This window comes from Felis catus, chromosome A2 (genome assembly GCF_018350175.1).
Source record: "Felis catus isolate Fca126 chromosome A2, F.catus_Fca126_mat1.0, whole genome shotgun sequence".
Taxonomy (NCBI): domain Eukaryota; kingdom Metazoa; phylum Chordata; class Mammalia; order Carnivora; family Felidae; genus Felis; species Felis catus.
In genome coordinates this window covers 156,343,698-156,369,225 of record NC_058369.1, presented here as the reverse complement: position 1 = coordinate 156,369,225, position 25,528 = coordinate 156,343,698, and the positions used below count along the sequence as shown (strand labels likewise).

At 41.0% G+C, this 25,528-nt stretch overlaps 1 protein-coding gene across 10 annotated transcripts in view; it reads right to left on the bottom strand.

Moving 5' to 3' along the window:
- Positions 1–25,528, bottom strand: part of MGAM (maltase-glucoamylase) — a 230,085-nt gene continuing 204,557 nt past the window's right edge. For all 10 annotated transcript variants that reach the window (XM_045052868.1, XM_045052869.1, XM_045052867.1 and 7 more), the window contains 14 exons: positions 21,745–21,879; positions 21,229–21,316; positions 20,028–20,166; positions 19,056–19,189; positions 18,889–18,923; positions 18,679–18,795; positions 15,004–15,152; positions 14,309–14,393; positions 13,623–13,679; positions 5,860–5,984; positions 4,657–4,745; positions 3,112–3,161; positions 2,173–2,343; positions 1–201 (listed from right to left, as the gene is read on the bottom strand). In XM_045052868.1, coding sequence (XP_044908803.1) covers positions 118–201; positions 2,173–2,343; positions 3,112–3,161; positions 4,657–4,745; positions 5,860–5,984; positions 13,623–13,679; positions 14,309–14,393; positions 15,004–15,152; positions 18,679–18,795; positions 18,889–18,923; positions 19,056–19,189; positions 20,028–20,166; positions 21,229–21,316; positions 21,745–21,879 — 1,458 coding nt within the window. In that variant the 3' untranslated portion in view covers positions 1–117. The remainder of the gene's footprint in view (positions 202–2,172; positions 2,344–3,111; positions 3,162–4,656; positions 4,746–5,859; positions 5,985–13,622; positions 13,680–14,308; positions 14,394–15,003; positions 15,153–18,678; positions 18,796–18,888; positions 18,924–19,055; positions 19,190–20,027; positions 20,167–21,228; positions 21,317–21,744; positions 21,880–25,528) is intronic.

Here is a 25,528-nt window from a genome sequence, read left to right as displayed (position 1 = left end):
CGTCACAAAATTAATAAAATACTTTACCCGTACTGGGCATGAGCCAATTAACACCACGCAATAATTTTATGAGCATGAAGTGTAAGTAGTTTCAAAGCTGTTCATCAGTATCTTGCTCTAAAAATTCAGAGTGCTTCTCCACGTCAGTGAGACGAACTTATGGAGGCTGATGTCTGTGCTGGTCATATCAACGCTTAACACCTGTTGGGAACCAAAAGGAAAAGTAGAGGGTATCTGGTGATTGAAATTTCCTGCACTCAAGCAAATCAGGTACAAGGCTATGGTCCACATGCTGCTCTGCTACTTTCACAATGCATTGCTGTCAGGGAGCCCTCGAATGTTCAGGTGAGGAGGGTGTTTCTTGATTCCTTAGAGTACAAAACTAGTTCAGGGATAGGGAAAAGACAACAGGCCCTAAATAACGCACTACAAATGACTGCAGAGACACGACGGCATAGACAAGTGGGAGAAGAAGCCCTTATTTCCATTCCACACAATGCTCCTTTGATCTTCCTTTTCCTGTTCCCCAATAGTGACTTGGAGATCGCCCAGTGAAAGTCCAATGGTTCAGCTTTTTTCTAGGCAAATGTTTTCCATAAATGTCACTGCAGGTGCAGGTGTTAGCTTGTATAACAGTCCATTGGTCAGCAACAAAGTTGGGCAAAGTCCTTTATGAGCTCTTGGTAAGGTTGGGGCAATTGGTTAACAAGAAAGCCGCAAATATGAGGAAATGAATGAAGAACACAAAACAGAAGGAAAATTTTGTTTCGGGCCTTTTAATCAGGAAGGATTATGGAAGAAAAAAAGAGTCTAGGAAAAAGCGAGAAGCAAGCACACGAAGAAAGACCCATTTCCAGTGAGGCTAGGTGTTGGAAATGCCACACTACATTGATCCTCAGGTGCACATTTTCCATGTATACAACATTCATGAGCTCAGAATGTGTCTTGCAATCAACAGCCTTGGAATTACTGTGAGCTAAGCAGCACTTGTGACAGTTGTTATTATCTGTGCAAGCATGAACTTCATTGCTATTACCAGTATTATGAATGGATGGTACAGACCACTTAAAGATTATTTTAGGAAAGAATATGAATCCCAGCTGACAGCGAGATCAAGAAAGTGCTAGGATGAAAACTTGTATAAAATATGTTGCTAGCTTTGGAGAAAATTCCATAGATATTAGTGGAAGAAATTTTATGAAATGATGTATCACCGGTGCCTCTGATAGCACAGAGGAAATACCTTAACCCATTCATGCTGCATACTTTTATTTTACATAATAATAAATAAAATGATAATTTAAAATATTTACATAAAATTTTCATAATAAAACATGGGATACAAATTGGTTAAGGCATTTCTAATATTTCTTCACGTTCAGAGTTTACCTTATCTAAATTACTTTGATGCAGATTTATCAATGTCCGTGTGTCTCTACCCAATATTTTCCTCTGTCTTATCACTAACATTAAAAGGATAGAAATCTTGGTTTAAACAAAGTTTGCAAAACTCTCTATGTGTTTAAAGTAGAAATTTTAAAATTTTTTTTTCAACGTTTTTTTATTTATTTTTGGGACAGAGCGAGACAGAGCATGAACGGGGGAGGGGCAGAGAGAGAAGGAGACACAGAATCGGAAACAGGCTCCAGCCTCCGAGCCATCAGCCCAGAGCCTGACGCGGGGCTCGAACTCACGGACCGCGAGATCGTGACCTGGCTGAAGTTGGATGCTTGACCGACTGCACCACCCAGGTGCCCCATAAAGTAGAAATTTTAAGTGATACTAAAGTATCGCACCATACTTCTGTAATCCTCTTTTTCTTCATCGTGGTACATGAAATAATGGGGCAACTTTGAAGGTGTCATATATTTGATGAAATATGGTAGTTTGGGCTGTTTGGGAAATAGATCTCTGAGGCAGAGTGAAGGAGTCAAGACAAAGCTTTATATAAATTTGCAGACAAGAAAACACACATGGCAAGTAAGGCTCCAGACTCTCAGTTCCCAATGATGATGAGTCAGGAAGTTTCCCTTCACCTCCAGGCTGTCTACTGCTGATGCACTCAACACGGAGGGCTTCCCAAATGGCTCTACAGGAGAGGGGGTCGTTTGGAAGGGAGGTAGGCAGGAACTGCTCTGGCTGTCTCAGGATTGGGAAATACGGGTCACAAACCTGTGATGCAGGGTTATAAGTGAAGGTGGGTGTGATCACCATGCCGCTCGCAGAGATGCTGACACTGGAAATGGAGACGCTGCCCACTCCCCAGATCTCCACGTAGCCCAGTTTCAAAGGGTTTGTATCGGTGATATATTTGTTGAAAATTATATGACTCTGCATCGTATTCTGTCAGTTGGGAATAAAAGAAACCAGAGGCAAAAATCCATTTAAATTTTTCTCAACCTCTTTTTTAGGCACAAATGTAAACCACGAAGTAAGACACTGTGAGGGTCACCATCTTGTGCCCTTGGATAAAGCAGACCATGATTTCAGCCCTCTATCTCCTGCTTCCAACTACCATTCAACTTTGCATTGGCTAAGCACCTGCAGGATCTCTAGACTCACCCTGAACTCTAAGAAGACAAAGAGTCTTAGCTATCAGGAACTTTATATATAAGGATATGTATGTTTATATACACACACACACACACACACACATACACATGTATGGATTTATATATATGTATATATGGATGTATATATATGTATATATATCCATATATAAATCTGGATGTATGTATATAAACGTGTGTGTGTGTGTGTGTGTGTATCTGGAACATTCTATATTATACATGTAGAGAAGTCACAAAATATACAGGCCATTCCAAGGAAAGAGAGGAACAAGGAAGGGCTAGATAACACAGAAACAATCTGTCCATCTGTGCCTTGGTGAACTGGAATAAATTACTGATGAAGCACGAATGGTTTAATCACAGAAAACTTCCTGAGAGTATATAAAATGTCCATCTGAAGTCTAGAGGAAGGAAAAGATGCAAATTAACGAGATGCGCTGTGAAGGGATTCAAGGAGGCACTCTATGTACCCTTATGATATCCAGCATCCAGCTAACCCAGCAGAACTCTGTTCACCCCCCATAGTATCAGTTGCACTCACTTGGCTGGCAGAAAAGTTGGCCAGGTAATAGAGTCCTTTTCCATAGGTATCTGCAAATAAGCAACAAGGTAAGTATGATCTGGAGCTACGTTCTTGAATTCTAATTGCTTGCTTGTTGAGAAAGTAGGGACGATTTTTGTTTGTGTTTCATTTTGTTTTTCTTCTTTATAGGGTTCCATTTTGTGAGATCAGTCAGACTTTGCCCCAAACTCTGTTTACACAAAATGTGTTTTTTAAGGGTTTTTGAGAAAGAGAGAGCATACGTGTGCAAGCAAGGGAGGGGCAGAAAGAGACGGAGAGAGAGAATCTGCACCGCCAGCACGGAGCCCGACTTGGGGCTCAAACCAACAAACCATGAGACCATAACCTGAGCTGAAATAAAGAGTCAGACACTTAACTGACTGAACCATCCAGGTGCCCCATACCCAAAATGTTTGAAATGAATATCAATATATCTAACAGAGTAACCTCACATAATGCAGTTTCCTGATACCACTCTTAACCCACGTTTCTTACTCATGGTCTATACCATTCCCAACATCTTCCTGGTCACCTCAGAATTTCCAGATTCCACCTGCTAGAGGCACACATATGTGTACATACATGCACGTACACTCCCATCACAAACATCAACACTGGTGTCTTGGTCAGCTTATCTTGAGGAGTATTAGGTAATTTTTTCAATGCAATCTCCAGAGAACAAAGAATACCAAAAAAAAAAAAAAAAAAAAAAAAAGACTTCTTTGTCCTGGGAAACTATGAGCTCGGTATATCTAGTATAGGTATCCCCCACCCTACCTCCTACCTTTGGGGCTTTCTCACTCTTCCACATATTCTGGACTCTTTCTATTTTGCTTACCACTCAACCAGGGGGCACTGGCTACCCTCTAGAGCTGTGTTGTCCTAGATAGTAACCACGCACAATACATATCTATTTAAAATAAAATGAATTATAATTAAACAAAATTAAAAAATTCAGTTCCTCAGAAGCACTTGTCACATTTCAAGTGCTTAATAGTCACCTGTGCCTAATGGCTACCATATTGGGCAACACAGATACTGACTTACTTCCATCACTGCAGTGGACAGCATTGGCTTAGACATAGCTAATGGTACTTAAGCCTTCCTCCCGAGAGTTTACCAATTCCTATAAACTCCTAATGGAAAATCCCTCCAGATAAATAGCACAGCTGATAGAGGCACTGCCTTTCTTATTGGGATAGTAAGCTTTGTAATTGGGGAATGTGGCCTTGAACATAAACCATAGGGAAGTCTATCTCAGTTGGCTACAAAGAAACTTCTCCTATAGCTTCTACACTGCTATCTCCCACAGCGAATTAGGACAGTTGGGTAATGGTGAGACATTCAGAGCTCTGCTTCCTCTACATGAGGCATAAAGATCATACACAATGTGTATTATGCACTTAAAGTAACAAATGGCCATGTTTCAGAATGCAACATTGTTTTAACATGGACAAGAAAAAAAAGCAGGCCTGCCCCCCTAGTCAGTGGTATTGACATGAATCCAAGGCAACCCTTACTCACCAATGCTTTGCCCATCATCCCAGAAGAGCCAACCTTTAGCAGTCCCCTCATCATCCAAGGCAACCTTGAAGCCAATGAATTTCTGACGGCTGCAATGGGGTAGGAAGAGCCATTAGCTAAAAACAAAACCATAAACCAAGGGTTTTCATAGAAGCCTGACAGAAGTGCTTCATGGTATCAATACTGGGTAGTAGGATTCAAGAGACTTGTCATCTGGTTCTAGTTCTGTCTCCAGTGGCTATCTTACTTTACGTCAGGAATGAATGAATGAATGAATGGATGGATGGATGGAATTTTCCTTTAAAAGTACAGCAAGAAACTGCAAGCCAACTCACTGGATCTGTGAGAAAAATCCTGAAGTGATCTTTCTCTTTTCATGACGTAATTTCCTAAGCACATGTAAGGTGAGCTCCACTCACAAATGTCCTAAGGTCTTCAGTTTTTAACTGAATTTCTTGAATTAAATGAGTATGGACCTAAGAATTTTAGTTTGACATCAGGCAGACATGGATTTTAGTTCCTGCTCAACTAGTTATTAAGTGTGTGACTCTGAGTAAATCTCTTAGCCACCTGAAGCCTCTCTTTGCTCATCTGTAAAATGGGGATAAGAGTACTCACGTCACAGAGTTTATTTTCTCCTTTTGTTAAGAAAAATAATTTCCAAACAGAAACCTCCATACTAGTAGAGTTTTAGGCACAGAGCAAGCATTCACTTGATGTTAGCTATTATTAATTATTATATAGACTTAGATTTAAAATTTTAAAATCCTATATATGATGCCTCAGGCATCAATGGCGATGTGGCTTACACAATTTTCCAGCAACAGGTTTCTTAGCAGAGTCAATTAAGATCCAGAAAGTCTTCTGGGGCGCCTGGGTGGCGCAGTCGGTTGAGCGTCCGACTTCAGCCAGGTCACGATCTCGCGGTCCCTGAGTTCGAGCCCCGCGTCGGGCTCTGGGCTGATGGCTCGGAGCCTGGAGCCTGTTTCCGATTCTGTGTCTCCCTCTCTCTCTGCCCCTCCCCCGTTCATGCTCTGTCTCTCTCTGTCCCAAAAATAAATAAAAAAACATTGAAAAAAAAAAAAGATCCAGAAAGTCTTCTAAAACTAGCGTGAATCAGGCACTGATTACATACAAATTGTCAGGCTTCACCCAGATCTGAGCTGACTGGCGGTAAAGGAGAAATCTTGTCGTGTCATTTACCTTAAGTGGGTGTTCTGTGCAGGCTGTTGCCAGGGCAGGATGAAGCCCCCACGGACGTGTAGATTAATGTGGTCAAGAGGGGCCAGCAAGGCCTTCCATTCTCCCCTTGCTTTGATGTCCACACCCTGAGGGCCAGAGGAAGGTAAGACAGGATGAGGGAGTGAACAGATCTCCCTGAACGATGCATTTACCAGACGTCTTGCCCGCTTTCCCGAACTTGCTGTCTGTCCGTGACCCTTCAGCACACAGCTGCTATTACACTTTTTGACATTCACTCAGCTACTGCGTGGACTCTTGCACGGCTGCTACAACATCGCCGCAGGACCCCATGTCTTTCAGGGTTTCTACTGTACTTAGGACAAGAGATCCTAGCGTGGATCTCTGCCTATGTCCCCCACATCCTGTTTCTGTGCCAGAGAGCACTGCCAGGGGCGGCTGAGCAATCCTCCTACTTATTTCTGGTTGGCTCCCGACACACACCTTGCAATGGCATTTCTAGACCTTCCCTTTCACTTTGTCCCCGCTCTGTCTCCTTTCACTGCCTCCACTCCCCACCCCACCAACTTAACTGACACCTTGACTCCTACTTGACAGATAGTACTAAATGGAGCTGACTCACTTTACAAATCCTTATCTTTAACTCGCTACAACTTCCTTTATGTTTAACGTTTTCATCCTGCCTCCTGTGTGGCAGGGCTCTCTTACTCTGAGCCAGGCTCAGTTTCTAAGAAGCCAGCCTTCCACATTTCTTCCACCTCAGGCAGGGCTTCCCAGCTCCAGCACTGTGGACATTTGGGGCCAGATAATTCTTTGCTGTGGGGGCTGTCCTATGCTTTTCAGACGCTTACCTCTGACTATCCACTAGATGCCCCCTGCCCCACCACCACACGTGACAATCTAAAGGTCTCCAGACATTGCCAAATGTCCCCATGACAAAACACCCCCATTTGATAACTGCTATTTTAAAGGTAAGGAGCAAAGCTACCATAACACTCCTCCATCTGGTCCCCTATGTTCATTTTGGACATATTCAGCCTGTAGGAACTGTAGGGGTAGGTGGTCAAGAGGACGCACGGTGACAGGTGCCATGCTCCCTGGGGCGGACTCTGCTTCACGGGCCTGCCTCAGGACTCCAAAGTCCACAGGATTTAATAAAATTCCTGGGGGCGCCTGGGTGGCGCAGTCGGTTGAGCGTCCGACTTCAGCCAGGTCACGATCTCGCGGTCCGTGAGTTCGAGCCCCGCGTCGGGCTCTGGGCTGATGGCTCAGAGCCTGGAGCCTGTTTCCGATTCTGTGTCTCCCTCTCTCTCTGCCCCTCCCCCGTTCATGCTCTGTCTCTCTCTGTCCCAAAAATAAATAAACGTTGAAAAAAAAATTTTTTTTAATAAAAAATAAATAAATAAATAAAATTCCAGCCCCACGTCTCTGGGCTTCTTTAGGTTTCTCACTGATAACGTGAGAAAATTCGATTATATGATCTCTAACGACATTTCACTCTGATATCTTATGAACACTGGACATTTCCTCCATCGATTATCCCACCGTCAAGTGAAACTCGACATACGTAAAGCTGTCCAAGTTATCTCCCTACCAAATTCTTTACTTCTCTCCACGGTATTTCCCTTCTACCACACATGACGTAAATATGATGTGATTTTAATCTCATGATTACATTTCTAAGACCCAGTGTGTCACCAGCTTGTCTACTTTCCTGTAGATGGCTTCTGACCTGGCTAGTGTAAGGAATTCCTGTTTAAATATCCATTAAGATAACGGCTGTAAGATAAAATTTAAAAGCAGCCCTGTTAAAATAAGAACAGACAACCCAAATGCCTTTGCACAGGGGAATCTACATCAACTGCATAGTCATTGATTATGCTGGAGAAGCACGGTTTTAAAAACCCAACATATGTTCTACGCTGTCAACAAAGAAAATGGCCACAAGTAGATAAAAACTTTAATTCGTACACACTGCCTGGTCTTAAGCTTCATAAAAATAGGTGACCAGGTAATCAAAAAGACAAGGCAGAATAGTCCCATGCCTCCCACTCTCCTGAATCAAGTCTACAAACTGCAGTGTCCAGTATGACAGAAAGGAGGGGGAATGGATAGAAGGCACCTCACGGCATGCTCAATCACATAGGCATGCCTGAGGCAAGGAAAGAACTCTAGAAGGAGATGGAAAGTGCCGGTTTTTGTAGCTTATTTGGAGAACCTAAGAGTCAGTGCAGATGAAGGCCCAGTCTTACTGAAGCACATCAACCTTTCCTGCCTCAAGGCACCTGCCACTTCACAAAACAAGCCAGGCCTAAAGGCCAAGCAGTAAGGGGTGCCTGTTGCTTCTGCTAGTCAGATGAACACAGATGGGACAGTGCAGGGACGGGAATTCATAGCTACCAAGGCCGCTATGATAGGAGTCATGTTCCTGGAGAAATGGGAACCATCCCCCAAGATAAGAGTCTCATATTAAAAAAAAATGTTTATTTATTTTTTGAGAGAGAGAGAGAGGGAAAGCAGGGGAGGAGCAGAGAGAGAGGGAGGCAGAGGATCTGAAACGGACTTTGTGCTGACAACAGAGAGCCTGATGTGGGGCTCAAAGTTAGAAACCATGAGATCATAACCTAGGAGATAATGACCTGAGCCAAAGTCAGATGCTTAACTGACTGATGTCCCCAGGCCCCCCAGGAGTCTTACATTCTTCACCCGTCTTTCATTCAAGGCATTTGCTAATTCCCAAGTTCCATTGGACAGAACAAAAAAATCGTGCAAAAAGTGGTAGTTATAAGCTAAGTGGGACTTCCTTATGTTTTCTCTCCTGCTTTTCTTCTCTTTGCTTTTTTGTCCTATTTTCTGGGTAGGTGCTATTATAATTTGTTTTTAAACAAAATTTAAAATTTCTGCATCATGCCTCTAATTTCCAAGGTGTTAGTATGCCTTTTCTTATAGCATGCTTTCTTGTTTTCAGTATATCTTCTTATCTCTCTGAGGATATAAATTTTCTCATTAAGCTTTGAAATAACATAAGTATATAACTCAGTACAATTTTACCAGTGAATACACCCCTTAAGCCACCAACTAGATCAAGAAGTGAATATACCAGCACCCCAGAGGCTTTCTCATTCCCTCTCATAATCACCACACCAAAGGCAACTACTACTCTGATTTCTGTCACTTTTGCCTGTTTTTGAACTTATATTTCATACATGCTTTAACTTTCCTGTATCTGGCTCTTTGTGCTCAATCTTATGTTTGTGATATTCATCATTTTCACTTGTGTGGCAATAGTTCATTACTTATACTGACCTATATTATTCCTTTTAAAAATAGAATATAATCTATTTATCTACTTTACTATTAATCATTTGGTTTATTTCCAGTTGTTTGCTAGTTTACAAATAATGCTATGAAATATTCTTGGACATGTTTTTTTGGTAACAATATATACACTCTAGGAATAAATCTGTAACTTTTTCATTTCTTCCCATATATAAAATATTAATATACTATATAATATGTATGATGATACGTATGATATCACGTATCATATCATGTAGTGCAAGTTTATTTCTATTTTCTGGATTGATAAAATTGTTTTAGTGTTATCTGGCAAAATATATAAAAATAGCAATCAAAAACATTTCTGAAAAAGGATGGCGTGTTAGTCTAACACATACCAAACTGTAGTCTAAATATGCAGTCCTTAAAAATGCTCAGGACTGACAGAATAAACAATTCATAAATGAACATATCAAAGATAGTAAAGGGAAATCTTAGATAAACTCTAAAAATGTAATGTGTAAACGCAAATCGATATGTTCATTATATCTCTGTGTATAATCTCATTAGCATTAAAGAGGATACATATTTGGAGATGTGTAAAAAAAAAAAGAGCAGTGCATGACAACATGAGTCTAGCAAAGCAAAAATATTGGTAAATTTGGCAATTTGGAAGGGAAAAAAGTTATATCCTGACCTTTATTGATAAATTCTTTCCAGTGACTTAAAACATTAATTTGATGATGTAAACGTTAAAATTTCTATCTAAAGTTAGAAACAATTAAAAAGCAAATGACAAAGTGGAAAAATATTTCCAATGAATATGGCAAAGTGTTATTGACTTAAATATCTAAAGATCTTTTCAAATCAGTGTGAATAGTTTAAATATCTTAATAAGAAACTGGTAAAAGAATAGTAGTGGTCCCAGAAATATAAATAGCCTGTCAAGGATAATCACAAATCAAATCAATGATGAGCATTAGGAACCACATTGCCTCCAAGAATGATACAAAGATGAATATGAAGATTAAAAAAAAAACAAACACCTAATAGTCAAACCCAACAAAGATGTAGGGAGATGAACACTCTCATTAAGTGCTGGTAGGAATGTAAATTGTTTCTGAAAGTTGCCAGTTTACTTTGAGGATTCTTGTATTAACCATCTTCTCCATCTGGAAATTCAGATGACTACCGGGTGGAGCCCATGCTAGGGTAGGTAAGATGGAACCCTTGGATAGACAAGATGGAAATTCAGGCTAACGAAGAGTTCTGTTGAATGAAAGAGACGGAGCCTTAGGCTAACTCCAGAAACTGGAATCGCATGAATTACACTTGAACTCCTGCCTCATTTAAGCATACAATAACCTGTGTGACAACAAAGGAGCCTAGTTCAGAAATAGGATGTGCTTGAATCATCTGCTCCAAGTGGGGGACCTGAATCTCCATTCTTTTTTTTTTAAATTTCTTTTAAGTTTATTTATTCATTTTGAGAGAGAGAAAGAGAGCACAAGCAGGGGAGGGGCAGAGAGGAGAGACAGAATCCTAAGCAGGCTCCGCGCCATCAGCTCAGAGTGCGACGCAGGGCTCAAACTCACAAACTGTGAGATCATGACCTGAGCCCAGATCAAGAGTCTGATGCTGAACCGACTGAGCCACCCAGGCTCCCCGAGTCCCCATTCTTATTTGCCAAGTGCAAGCCTCTTCCATGCTTTTGCTAGCATCTGTAAAAACATCCTTCCTCTTCATCTTTTAAAATATTAAGTATCTTTACCTGGCACTTCAGTAAACTGTCAGTGGGACTGGGTGCTGATAAAACCTTTCTGGAAAGCAATCTGCCAATATCTGTCAAATTTTTAAATCCCAGAAATCCTACTGACAAAAACTTAGAGATACAGATACAATGGTGTTTCCTGCAGCCTTGCACCATTATTTAGAAAAAGAAAACAAGAACACAAGGGGTTTGCTAAATGATTCCATAAGTGGAATATAATAAAGTTGCTTAAAAAAGGAGGTGGGGTGGGGAGAGCTTCACATTCAAAGAGTTCAAGTTCAAAGTCCTTTGATATACAAAGATCTTTAAAAAATATTATTCAGTGAACTAATCAAGGAGCCGAACAGCATGTACAGTAAGACACTACTTGTGTAAATACAAAGAGAATACGCAATGTTAGTCTATGTACAAATTTTTATCAGCAAAGATATATAACAGATTGTTAATGGGGGTTAGCTTTAGAAGGGGGGCCAAGGGTTGGAAGATAGGGAGAATGGTGAATTTCACTTTCCATTTTCCAGTGCTTGACCTTCTCCAGTGTTTGGCTTTTTACCAGTAGAGGTGTTTCTACTTTCCTAATGTATTTTTGGCACCTTATATATCTTTCAAAGTACCTTTTCAATCTTAGATTCCCCCAGGGGACTTTCATTCTTTAACCAGTACATCTACACCTCTTCTTCTAAATTCTGATGCCATGTTTTAACATTCCACACTGCTCCTTATACTGAATAATTAATTTGTTCCTTTTCACAGGAAAGGAAACGATCAGATGGTAGACTAGGTCTCATAGTGTACGTATGTCCTCTAGAACTGGAATCAGCAAACTTTGTCTATGAAGGACCAGATAGTAAGTGTTTTAGGCTTTACAGGCCAGAAGGTCTCCGGTGAAACCACTGGACTCTGCTGTTGTATTGTGAGCACAGTTATTGTGGACAATAAGTGAACAAATGTTCATGACTGTGTTCTAACAAAATGATTTATAAAAACAGGTATGAATCTGATTTGGCTGTGGGTGGTAGTTTGGCAACCTCTGCTCTCTTACAAAAGTAGTCACCGAAATGTGTGCAGATTAACTAAGAAGACATTTCTCCATTAATCCCAACCATGGAATCTTCATCTGAATTTAACATCAAAACTTACTTTTTTTTCCAAATGGCTTGCCCCATCAATCTGTGGCTTCATAAGTGGTTTTTTTTTTCCCTTTCTTTCCTCAACCAAAGCTCTTTTATTTAAAAGCCACGTATAAAATCAACAATCCCAGGACACCGTCCTCTGTTAGCTCTCACACATCAGTTTCTTTCATATAGTACATACGATTATGTACATAAGCACTACTGTTCAAGACACACAAATATCAGCTCCAGGTTAGGTGGTGAACTCCGTGGGGAAACTGTTCCAGTATTCTGATACCTGGAGCTCAGCAGGGTGGCTTGCTCCTGGGCCAGGCTGGGACTAGAATGAAATAAGCGAGGTGCCTAGGGTGCACGATTTAAGGCAGTGCTCACTGTCAGGGTCATGCAAATGCCAGCTCAGCCTTAAGAAGGAGTACCTTTTTAAACTTCATGCCCAGGCACCTCACTTGCTGCACCAGGGAACCTCACTGTACCCAGAATCACGGACTGTCAGTGAATGGGGCAGTCAACATGCAAATTCAGGACAAGGGCTAGGTCACTTAAAAACAGTTGGCTGTTCCCTCCTAGAAAGCCCTGGTTGGGAAGCACATAGCAGAGTCCTAATGTAGGGCCATCCAGAGGACAGATCCAGCCCAGAAAAAAAAAATGTGTGTGTGGTGGGGTGAGTGTCAGGACTCGGGGCTCCATGAAACAGAGAGGAGGAGGAGGACTTCCACTGTCCTTGTACAGTTTTCACCTAATCCCACTGCAAAGCCACTGACTGAAAGAACCAGAGTATGTTCCGCCTCTTGCCCTCCTGCCGGTCCCCTTTTGCTGTATTTCGAGCCCTCTGCTTTGCTCTCTGCAGAAAAGTCAGAAGGTAGGCCCGGTTACAAGGAGAGGAAATGCCTCTTTTGATTTTCCTTGAGAATCGAAGCCTGACTTGTGTCCCCATGGGAGTAAACGGCCCTGAGGTTGCTTTGAGAGGCCCCATTTTCCCAGCTGAGTCTCCTGGGCTCAGACTAGCCTGCAGATGTTCTAGGACAGAGAATGACGTGTTCATCTTGCATTTCTGAATGCACTTGTGTTGCTTCCACACACAACGGTTGGGTCCCGTACCTCCACGTGCATTTTACACACTGCCTAAGACTATGCTTACCTCGGGAGATTATATTTAACAACTCCTTGAGCATCTGTGCTATAGACGGAGACATTTAATAAAAAGACAGAGAGGAAAGGCCCCTATACATATGAACTTACAGTCCCGTAAGGGATGATATGAACAAAAACTACAGTTTACAGAACAATTTCAAGTGTCTTCTAGTGTCTTCATTGTACACTCCATTGTGGTCTAGAGGAAGATAAAAACTCACACATAAAGAACACTCACAAAATAAATTATTTTATAGCAATTCTGTGAGGAGACTGCTCTTATCCAATTTGGAGGTGAAAAAAAATTGAGGCTACAAGGTTAAAAGTGACTTGTCCAAGATCATACATCAAATGAGTTATAGCGCCAGATTTCGACCAGTGGGCTATCAGATTCTAAAGCCTGTGCACTCTACCATTTTCCCCAAATTGTATAAATCATCAGAAAAACTTACCGTGTAGTAATCATACCAGCGGGCTCTGGGGAAATATGCAGTGACGTTTCGGGCATTCTAAAATTAAGCACAAACAAGGCTTGGGCAAGGTACCAATTTGTACAGTAAAAGGGTCAAAACAATAGTGGTGGCCTTGGACCAACGTGCTCATCTTTTTAAAGACCAGCAATGTTGGGGAAACCTTTCTTCCCGCCCTTCTTCCCAAATGGGAGATTTGCCTGCCTCAGACTGGCAGTTTCCATAAAGCCCTTTGGGATCAGGACTGTGGGGAAAAGTCATCTGCTTATACAGTCACCCCATATTCTCTCTGAAGAGATAAACTGAGGTTGGGTCTTGGGCAGAAAAAAATTTTTGTAGATTTTATGGTACCAGTACTTCAGGGATTCTGATCAGTGCAGTAAGTTTGGGGGGGAATGCAATTGGCTGGTATTTTAACCAGAAGCCTACATACATCGATAGAAAAAGTGAAATACGGCTTTTGCTTCCTGAGGATGTCTTACAGAAGGAAGCGAAGGGCTAGCTGGCAACAAGGTTATGCACGTGGTACAAACAATCCTGCAAAATTTGTTTTAATGGAGTAAGAGACCACATCTCAGGAGCCCCAGCAGACCAGTCCTCTTTTGTTGCCTCTAGTCACTGGGTCTCAGAGCTGTAATTCTCTAGTCATCAGACGCCTCCGTACTCACAGCCTCCAGGACAGGGCTGACCAGGAAGGCTGGGCCCAGCAGAAACTGACGGTCCACATCCCAGGTCACCCGGTCTGACACGAACCTGGAAAGAGAAACCAAGGTACCACAATCAGGAACCCAACAGGGCTTCAGGCCAAGACCCTGAAGAAAACTCCTCAAGTTCAGACCCAAGTCAGAAATCCAGCTGCGTTCTTCGTCTTCCTTTACTCTTTCCCTATGTCTCCCTTAACCAGCTGTATACTTACTTTCTGTCTATCATGTTCTTCAAACCCCAGAAATGGATGAACTGAGACATGTTCTCACCTATCAATACCTCCATGTTTCTTAACCATGGCATATTTTAAATGCAAGAATGGCCTTCAGCCCTCACATCTTCAGCCCTCACATCTGGCCTTGTCTTGTGACCTGAGTGGCTACAAAAGATAGGTAGCTTTTCATAGGCCCAACTTAGAAAGAAATTATTCTGTGTTGTACTGTATCACTTTGAATTTTTTTCATTCAGTAGCCTTTTGTCAAGGACCTAGTGCATGACTGACACTGTGCTAAAAGGAATTATAATGTATGGTCTGTCCCAGAAAGCTTATGGCAAAGGGCAACTGTCTTTAACTTAATTTGGAGGAAATTTTTTCTTCAGGAGCCACTACATAGAATGATATTATTCGTTAGTCATTGGGATTCCATCTGACACTCACTCATGGAGAAGAGGCCGGACGACAGTGCTGCCCTCCGTGTGGGCCATGTGCATCAGGGTGTAGAGATATGGCAACAGGGTATATCTGGTCTTCAGGACACTTCTGGAGATATTCACAAAGGTTGCATCCCAGGACACAGGGTCTTGCCTCTAAAGGAGAAAAGAAGAATGTTTAGAGCTCACTAAGGGAACCTGGGGACCTAAAGAAGTCCCTGAACGCTTATTACAAATGAAGATCATATATAGCTAAACCAAAATTGATTACAGATGAGACTGAGAATATTCTTTTTTTTTAGACTTTTTTTTGAGGCAAAGAATATTCTTAATATACTTAAAGAAGTCACTGACGCTTTCCCAATACAGCTGATGAAATTTTTTGGGTATATATTTGGTACAACACAGCCTAACCAAACAAAACAAAATAACGTAAAGAACACTGAGGAATCTGGTTCACTAAAACATGACGCTCTTTCCAAGTACCTGTTAGCCATTTGTATGTCTTCTTGGAAAAATGTCTGTGTGGGTCCTTTACCCATTTTTAAATCACGTTGTTTGTGGCTTTTTGCTACTGATTTGAATGAGTGCCTTACATATTTTGGATATTAATTCCTTTTCAGATAGATGGTTTACAAATATTTGGGGTGCCTCGGTGGCTCAGTCAGTTAAGTGTCTGACTTTGCTTCAGGTCATGATCCCACAGTTCATGGGTTTGAGCCCTGTGCTGACAGCTCAGAGTCTGGACCCTGCTTCCGATTCTATGTCTCCCTCTCTCTTTTCCCCTTGCCCACTCACTCTCTCTCAAAATTAAAATAAAACATTTTTTAAAAATCAAAAAACAACAAATGTTTTCTCCCATTTCATAGGCTGCCTTTTCAGTTTTTGATTATTTCTTTTGCTGTGCAGAAGCTTTTGAGTTTGATATAGTTCTACTTACTTATTTTTATTGCTGTTGTCTGTGCTCCCAGTGTCATGTCCAAAGAAATCATTGCCAAGGACAATGTCAAGTAGCTTTTCCCTATGTTTTCTTTTAGAAGTTTTACTGTTTTGGGTCATACATTTAAATTACTACTACATTTTGAGTTAATTTTTGTGAGTGGTATAAGATAGGGGTCCAGTTTCATTCTTTTGAATGTCATTATCCAGTTTTCCCAACAGCATTTATTGAAGAGACTGTCTTTTCTCCACTGAGTATTCTTGCCTCTCTTGTCAAACCATAGTAAAGTGCAAGGTTTATTTCTGTATGTTTGATTCTATTCCATTTATCTATTTTTATGTCAATAGCATACTGTTTGGTTACAATAGCTTTGTGATATAGTTTGAAACCAGGACACGTGATACCTTCAGCTTTGTTCTTCATTCTCAGGATTGTTTTAGCTATTTGGGGTTGTTTGTAATTCCATGTGAACTTTAGAATTGTTTTTTCTATTTCTGTGAAAAGTGCTATTGGGATTTTGACATTGCATTGAATCTATAAATGGTTTTGGGTAGTATGGACACTGATAATGTTAATTCTAATCCATGAACATGGAATATCTTTCCATTTATTTGTGTATTCTTCAACTCCTTTCAGGAATGTCTTAGAGTTTTCAATGTCTAGATCTTTCACCTCCCTGGTTAAATTTATTCCTAAGCATTTTATTGAGTTTTGATGCTACTGTGAATGGGATTGCTTTATTTCTTTTTTAGATATTTGCTGTTCATGGATAGAAACACAACTGATTTCCGTATGTTGATTTTGCATTCTGCAACTTTACTGAATTGGTTCATTCTAATAGTTTTTCAATGATACCTTTAGGTTTTTCTACTATAAAATCATATAAACTGTAAACAGAGACAATTTTACTTCCTTCCTGATTTAAATATTTTGCATTTCTTTTTCTTGCCTGACTGTTCTGACTAGGACTTCCCAGTACTGTGTTAAATAGGACTAGTGAGAGTGGGCACACGTCTTATTCCTGATCTTAGAGAAAAAGCTTTCAAGCTTCTACCATTAAGCATAATATTAGGTGTGGGCTTGTCACACATGGCTTTATAATGTTGAGGTACATTCCTTCTACACCCAATTTGTTGAGAGCTTTCATCATGGAAGGAGGTTATATTTTGTCAAAAAAATTTTTTTCTGCATGTATTGAGATGATCATATGAATTTTATCTTCCATTCTATTAATATGATGTATTACATTTATTTATTTGTGTATGTTGAATCATCTTCACATCCCATGGTTAAATCCCACTTGATCATGGTGTATGATTCTTCCAATGTGTTGGTGTGCTAGTATTTTGTTGCAAATTTTTGGATCTATATTCATGAGGGATATCGACCTATAGTTTTCTTGTAGGGTTCTTATCTGGCCTTCGTGTCAGGGTAATGCTGGTCTTATAAAATGAGCTTGGGAGTGCTCCCTCCTCTTCAATGTTTTGGAAGTGTTTGAGGAGGTCCTGGCGTTGATTCTTCTTTAAATTTTCAATACAATTCACCAGGGAAAACATATGGTCCTGAGCTTCCTTGGGGCGGGAGGGATGATTTTTTTATTACTAATTCAATCTCCTATTCATTATTTATCTGTTTAGCTTTTCTGTTTCCTCATGATTCAGTCTTGGTAAGCTGTATGTTCATAGGAACTTATTCATTTCTTCTAGGTTGTCCAATTTGTTGGTTTATAATTGTAGTCTCCTGTGATCCTTTGTATTTCTGTAGTATCAGTCCTAATGTCTCCTTTATCATTTATAATTTTATTTATTTGAGGCTTTTGTCTATTTTCCTTAGCAAGTCATTTTGTTTATCTATTCAAAGAACCAGCTCTTAGTTTGGTTGATCTTTTCTGTTGTTTTTCTGGGCTCTGCTTCACTTATTCCTCTTCTGATCTTTTGGTAACTCTGGACTTAGTTCTTTTGCTAGTTCCTTGAGGTATAAAGTCAGGTTGTTTATTTGAGATTCGGCTTCTTCTTTTCTAATGTAGGTGAAATGCATTCACTTAGAAATGCATTCACTGCCTCCTGCAGGTTTTGATATGTTATGCTTCCATTTTCATCTGTTTCAAGATATTTTAAAATTTTTCTTTCAATTTCATCTTTGACCCATTGGTTGTTTAATTTTCACATATTTGTGGGTTTTCCAGTTTTCCTCCTATTATCGGTTTCCAGTTTCCAAAGAAGACATACAGATGGCCAACAGATACATGAGAAGCTGTTCAACATCATGTGTCATCGGGGAAATGCACATCAAAACCACAATGAAGTATCACCTCACATCTATTAAAGAGAAGAACAGTGGTTATCAAGGGGCTGGAGGATGGGAGAAATGGAGATGTGTCAGTCAAAGGATACAAACTTCCAGATACAAGATGCATATATCCTGGTAATCTAATGCACAGCATGGTGACTATAGCTAACAATACTATATCATATACTTGAAAGTTGCCAAAAGAGCAAATACTAAATGTTCTCACCACAAAAAAGAAATGGTAATTATGTGAGGTGATGGAGGTATTAACTAATCCTGCTGTGGTAGTCATTTCACAACACTTAAGTGTATCAAATAAAACAAGCAAGAAAGATAAGGGTTTAATGGTTTTGAAGATGTCACGGAGAATACAGAATGCATTAATTGTAGCTCAGATTTGGAGGCCGTATTCCTAGTGATATAAAACTTTTGAGCTATGAGCTAGCATCATACCCTGGTCCCAATGGTGTTGTGGTTCCTCGAGAAGGGGTAAAAGGCCCCCAGTTGCATCCAGCGAGCACACATCTCATATTCAGCATCTTGAAAGAATCCACAAATATCTGCTCCTGTCTGAAGCAAGGTAGAATAAAACAAGCCTGTTGGTGATTTCTGAAAGATGTGACAACCTGCTTGTGGATTAGAAGTGACCCTAAAGACACTTACATAAGATATGCCAAAGAGGCTGAACTCCAACATGCCTGCAATGAGACCACAGCTGTGTCAGAGGCAGTACTCGTGATCTGCCTTTTTCTCCCCACTCAAGAATCCTTTACCAAGATTCCTAACCCCCTTTCCCACCAGCAGAAGCCCCTTGGGATAAGCCCACACACCAATGATAGACTTCTTCAGCTGGTCCCAGGCAGCTGTGTTGTCTCCCAGCCAGTGACCTCCCCAGCGGCCAGAAGAGGGGAATGTGGAGCGGGTGATGACGATCCCTCTCTGTCCCGTCACCTCCTGCACAGCTCTGGATGGAGGGGAGCAAGGGGGTGATATAGGGGAGATTAGGGGAGGAAAGGCCACAGAGCTTCTCCTCCTGGGGTTTCTGAGCGTGAGGCATGGTGACGAAATGTCTCCTGCATTACTGGAAGAAATACAGACATCTGAGCCATAATGGCATCCTCACTGACTGACCCCAGATGATAGAGAGAAGAATAAGTTGTGCCTTTACATAGTGTTTTACAAAGAACTTTATAGTAAACTTACTGCATCACCTAAAAATAACAAGTAACCTTAAAAATAACAAGTAGTAACAAATAACTACGTATTTACTAAGTACTAAGGTTTGATATTTGGGGAGGAAGAAGGTGAATTCCTTTAGAAGGCTTCTTTAGAATAATTCTTCTTATTCATTGACTGAGCTCACAAAATGGGATAGTGCTAGTTCAGGAGACCATCAGTTGGCTCTCCAACCAGAAATAGAAACGAATAAACAACCCCAACAGAGATGAGTCCCTTATGAAATAAAGGAAAGAGATAGCCAGTCCTCTGTGTTCCCTTCACCTCTTGTAATTAATCACGGCATCGGCTGCTCTGTGTGATCATTGCCTGGGTCTCCGTATGTGCCTCCTGCACGAGGACTATCGAGTCTCCCCCCGGCAGAACCATGTCTTGCTTAAACCTGTCCTTCTAACAATGCCTGGCTCCATGCTCGTGTTCACTTAATAAATAAGAATTGTGACCCAGTCATAATTAAAATCTTCTTGACCCTGAGAGGGTGCGTGAAAGGAAAAGCAGAGCAACTCTATCAGCCACTGGCTGGCCCTGCGGGTCGTGTGGACCAGAGAAGGGAGAGGGCCACTCACTCGTAGGTGGGTCTGGTCTGGGCCCATCCGTACAGGCTGTGCACGTCATAGTGTCGCACCCGTGAGCCGTCTGGCAGGATCTGCTGACTCTCCATGCACAGGGTCTTGCTGCTAAGGCCCATATCCCTGGACTCCAAATCTGAGGAGAAAGAGCTAGTGATATAAATGTCATGCTCAATCCTCTTTACCCCTGACCTCCCTTTAAGGGATTGGACGCTGGAGCTTAAGACTAATCTGACCCCTACGTGGGTCCCTCTCCTCCTTCCTCCCCAGGGGCAGGGGAATGTGCATGGTTCTGAGCTGCAATGGAGCCCACGGGTGTTTTCACAGGAGCAAAGTTCTCCAGGAGCAAGCAGGGGCAAGGGGGAGAAGACAAAGCTGCCAAACACCTGACCACGTGACAGGATGTAGTCTAAGCTTTTTTCTTGTAAATCATTTCAGGTAATTCTTATCATAACTCTATAAAAAGATATCACTATCTCCCTTTACGATTCAAACAGCTGAGATTTGGAAACATCGAGTAATCTGTTGAAGGTCATACAATTCATAGTGAATCTAATTTCTGGAGCCAAGACATGAACACAAGTGTTAGCGCCAAAGTCCAAAGACTCCACGATAAGGGGAAGCTGCTACTTTCCCCCCACTGGTGGCACAACAAACTCCCATGGAGGGATTCACACAAGTCTGAAGAATTAAGAAACTTAGTTCTAGAATCCTTTGGGGACATCACCACTGTTAAGTTTTTTCGAACAAATTTGAGAAATTCAGCCAATAGGGTCAGTAACTTGTACACACACTCAACTGGGTAAAGTGCTTGATGTGTGCTAATCTTTGGCCCCCTAAAAACCACAGCACCATGGGTGCCTGGGTGGCTCAGTTGGTTAAGTGTCTGACTTCGGCTCAGGTCATAATCTCGCAGTCCGTGAGTTCAAGACCTGTGCTGGGCTCTGTGTTGACAGCTCAGAGCCTGGAGCCTGCTTTGGATTCTGTGTCTCCCTCTCTGTCTGCCCCTCCCCCACTTACACTCTGTCTCTCTTTCTCTCTCTCAAAAATAAATAAATAAATAAAAAACAAACAAAAAAACACAACACCAATTAAGGTGTGCCCTGAACAGTCAGGATAAACCCTGACTGCCGGGCCCTTGCAGAGGTCACTCCTTGCAGCCCAGACTCTGCCAACAGAGGAGGCCGAGGGCTCTTACATGGCATATAGGGAGGGTGGTTCAGAGTGGCATCCCTGCAGCCTGGGGGCACTGCTCCATTCACAAAACTCGCTGGCTCGTTCATATCCTAGAAATGTCAAACACAGATATATCTTACTTTTTAAAATCATCACATCCCATCAACTCAGAGACAAGGAAGCAGTGAACAAATCATTAACCTTCCAGCAATCCTGTAGATACCAGCCCAGGGAGACTCATCAAATCCAGCTGAGAACTGACTAGAATGATCAATTAAGCTCTCCAGAATAACTGGCTAGAAGATTTAAAAAAAAAAAAAAAATCCTCCCTCAGGGTATGAGGCAAGGCTCAATTCCAAGAAATTCCTTAGTAATCACCTTGGTGTTTTACTGGAGGAGCTCCAATCAGATATGTCCAAGGTCTTTCTTGGATGATTATTATCCCTCTTAATTAAAGGTCATGGTCACATAAGATTAGACACACAAAGACAGAAACTCACCTGTCCACATGGGCACAGACATAAACCCACACACTTACAATCCATATGCCATCAAACTTCAAGCTCTTCTCTGGATCCCGTGGATTGGTATATAGTTCTCGCATCTCCCTCTTCCACCATGTGGCAGTTGAATTACGGAAAAAGTCTGGGAAGGCCACATAAGCTCGGTATTGCTGTAGACATTAAACATAGTGGGTTTGTCCATCAAAATGATATTAGATAGCCTAAAGGCACTTCTTGAGAGCATAACTCATACACATCCCTGTACCACATGGTGACAGATAATCCAAACAGAGCCTAAATAACCTTCTCGGCTTATTTGAAATATAATGAGTGCACAGAAGAGACATTAGCATAAGTTAGACACCTTCTTAGCATTTGGAAAGCATCCATGGACTGTCTTCCTCTTTGTATCAACATGAATGGTAGCAGTCACTGTCTCACATGTTAGATGGTTAACTTTCAACTTCTGTCCTGCCATTGCCTAAGCACGCCTGGCCATAGGATCACTTTTTGCAGGAAACACAGAGAGTAAGCTGAGGGTTGCTGGAGGGGAGGTGGTTGGGGGGATGGACTAAACGGGTGATGGGTATTAAGAAGGGCACTTGTTGGATGAGCACTGGGTGTTTGTAAGGAATCACAAATTCTACCCCTGAAACCAATACTACATATATGATAACTAACCTGAATTTAAATAGATAGATGGATGGATAGATAGATAGATAGATAGATAGACGGACAAAACAGGAGCCAGGGAGAGACTACAGCTTGAAACAGTCAACAGTCTGGAAAGAAACATCCAGGTGCTCTCCTGTCTCATTCTCACTGGAAAAAGGAGATGAGGGAAAAGATCTCTAACTAGTGGGCAACTGTTTACTACAGTTGCAGAATCACTTGAGAATTACAGTGTCAAGTAATTTAGGAGGAGCTAAAGGGGAAGTTTAACACTGCCACCCCTTCTCTTTGTCTTCCTCAAATAATAAAAGCTTCCTTTTTGTCTTTTTTTAAAATTATTTTTATGTCTTTTTTTATTTATTTCTGAGGGAAAGAGAGAGACAGAGAGATGAGACAGAGACAGAGTGTGAGCAGGGGAGGGGGACAGAGAGAGGGAGACACAGAATCCAAAGAAGGCTCCGAGCTGTCAGCACAGAGCCCAATGTGGGGCTCAACCCACAAACTCTGAGATCACGACCTAAGGTGAAGTCAGATGCTTAAATAACTGAGCCACCCAGGCACCCCTAAAATCTGTCTTTATTTTAACCTGGAGAGTGGATCGAAAGCTTAACTATATTGTAAGGTTTTTGAGAGCGGGCCCTTTCCTAGTATAACGATTTAAAAGTCATGGTACTGGTATAAAAACAGATACGTAGACCAATGACACAGAATAGAAAGCCCAGAAAGAAGTCTATACATATATCATCCGTTAATCTTTGACAAGCATGCTAAGAACACACAATGGGAAAAAATAGTCTCTTCAATAAACAGTGTTAGGAAAACTGGATGTCCACATGCAAATGAATGAAACAAAACCTTTATCTTGCACTACTCACAAAAAATTTTCAACCTGTTTTAAAGACTTACATAGGGGCGCCTGAGTGGCTCAGTCTGTTAAGTGTCCGACTTTGGCTCAGGTCATGATCTCGCAGTTTATGAGTTTGAGCCCTGTGTCAGGCTCTGTGCTGAGCCTGCTTCAGATTCTGTCTCCCTCTCTGCCTCTCCCCTGCTTGCACTCTCTTTCGCTCTCTCTCTCTCTCTCAAAAATAAATAAAACCTTAAAAAAAATTTTTAAAGACTTAAATATAAGACCTGAAACCATAAAACTTCCAGAAGAAAACAGGGGGAAAGCTCCTCGACGTTGGTCTCGGCAATGATGTGGGGAGATGGGGTCTGACACCACGTGCATCAGCAACAAAACCAAAAATAAAAAATAGGTGGGACTATATAGAACTGAAAAACTTCTGCACAGCAGAGGAAACAGTCAACAAAAGGAAAAGGCAACCCAGGGAATAAGAGAAAATATTTGCAAACCATATATCTGATAAGAAATTAACTTCCAAAATATATAAGGAATTCACACAACTCAATAGCAAAACATAAAGCAAAACAAATAAACAGATTATGGGGCACCTGGGTGGCTCAGTCAGTTGAGCACCTGACTTTGGCTCAGGTCACGATCTCGTGGTTGGTTCACGAGTTTGAGCCTCGCGTTGGGCTCTGTGCTGACAACTCAGAGCCTGGAGCCTGCTTCAGATTCTGTGTCTCCCTCTCTCTCTGCCTTTCCCCTCCTCATGCTCCATCTCTTGCTCTCTCACAAATGAATAAAAACACTTAAAAAAATTAAAAAAACAAATACACAGATTAAAAATTAGATAGAAGACCTGAATAGGCATATTTCTAAAGAAATCATACAAATGGCCAACAGGTACACGGAAAGGTACACAACATCAGTAATCATCAGGGAAATGCAAATCAAAACCACAATGAGATATCATCTTATACCTGTTAAGATAGCTCTTACCAAAAAGACAAGAGATAACAACTGTTGGCAAGGACATGGGAACCATTGCATACTGTTGGGAATATAAATTTGCATGGACATTATGGAAAATAATATGGAAGTTCCTCAAGAACTTAAAAATAGAATTACCATGTGATCTAGCAATCCCACTTCTGGATATGTATCCTGAATAAAATGAAATCAGTACCTTAAAGAGATATATATGTACTGTCATGTTCATTGCAGCATTATTCACAAGAGCCAAGATGTGGAAATAACCTAAGCATCCATCAATTGATGAATTTATAAAGAAGATGTGGTGTGCATATGTATGCATTCATATATATATATATATATATATATATATATATATATATGATGAAATATTATTTAGCCATGAGAAAGAAGGAAATCCTGCCATTTGCAACAGCATACATGAACTTAGAGGATATTATGCTAAATGAAAAAGTTACACAGAGAGAAACAAATACTATATGATCTCACTTATATGTGGAATCTAAAAAAAAAAAAAAAGTTGAATTCATAGAAATAGACAGTAGCATGGTGGTTACCGGGGGGAATGGGTGGGGGAAATGAGCAGATACTGGTCAAAGGGTATAAACTTTCATTGTTAAGATGAATAAGTTCTGGGGATCTAATGTATAGCCTGGTGACTATAGTTAAAAACACTGTATTATACACTTATAGATTGCTGTGACTGTAGATCTTAAGTATTCTCACCCCACATAGATAAATGATAAATATGTGAGGTGATGGACGTGTTAATTAACCAGACTGTGATAATCATTTCATGATATATATGTATTAAATCACCACGCTGTACACTTTAAATAAATATACAATTTTGTCAGTTATACTTCAGTTGTGCTAGGGGAAAAACACTAAAAAAAAAAAAAAGAATAAATGAATGAATTAATGAATTAATTAATAAACAAATGAATGAATCAATGTCTGTCTGCCAAGGAGACCCTGACCTTCTCTGGCCTGGCAGATGCCTGGGTCCATGTGGTCTGCCTGGACCAATAAACTTCAAGTGGCTTCCTCTGAGAAGCAACAGAGAGAAGAGGAAGCTAGGTCCTCTGCCTTGAATCCCTATCTAAGAGCGATTACAAGTAAGCACTTGTACCCTGGAGAAAGCAAGTTTTAACGCAAGGTTGGGAACTGGAAGGTAAGAGCACAATTGAGAAACCCAAAGAAAGATAAGGGATGTATAAGAGCGAAGATGGAGAAGCTTGTCCATGGAAAACAAATTTACAGAGAAAAAGATCCCACTGCTAAAGACAGGGTTTGGAGACTATGTTTAA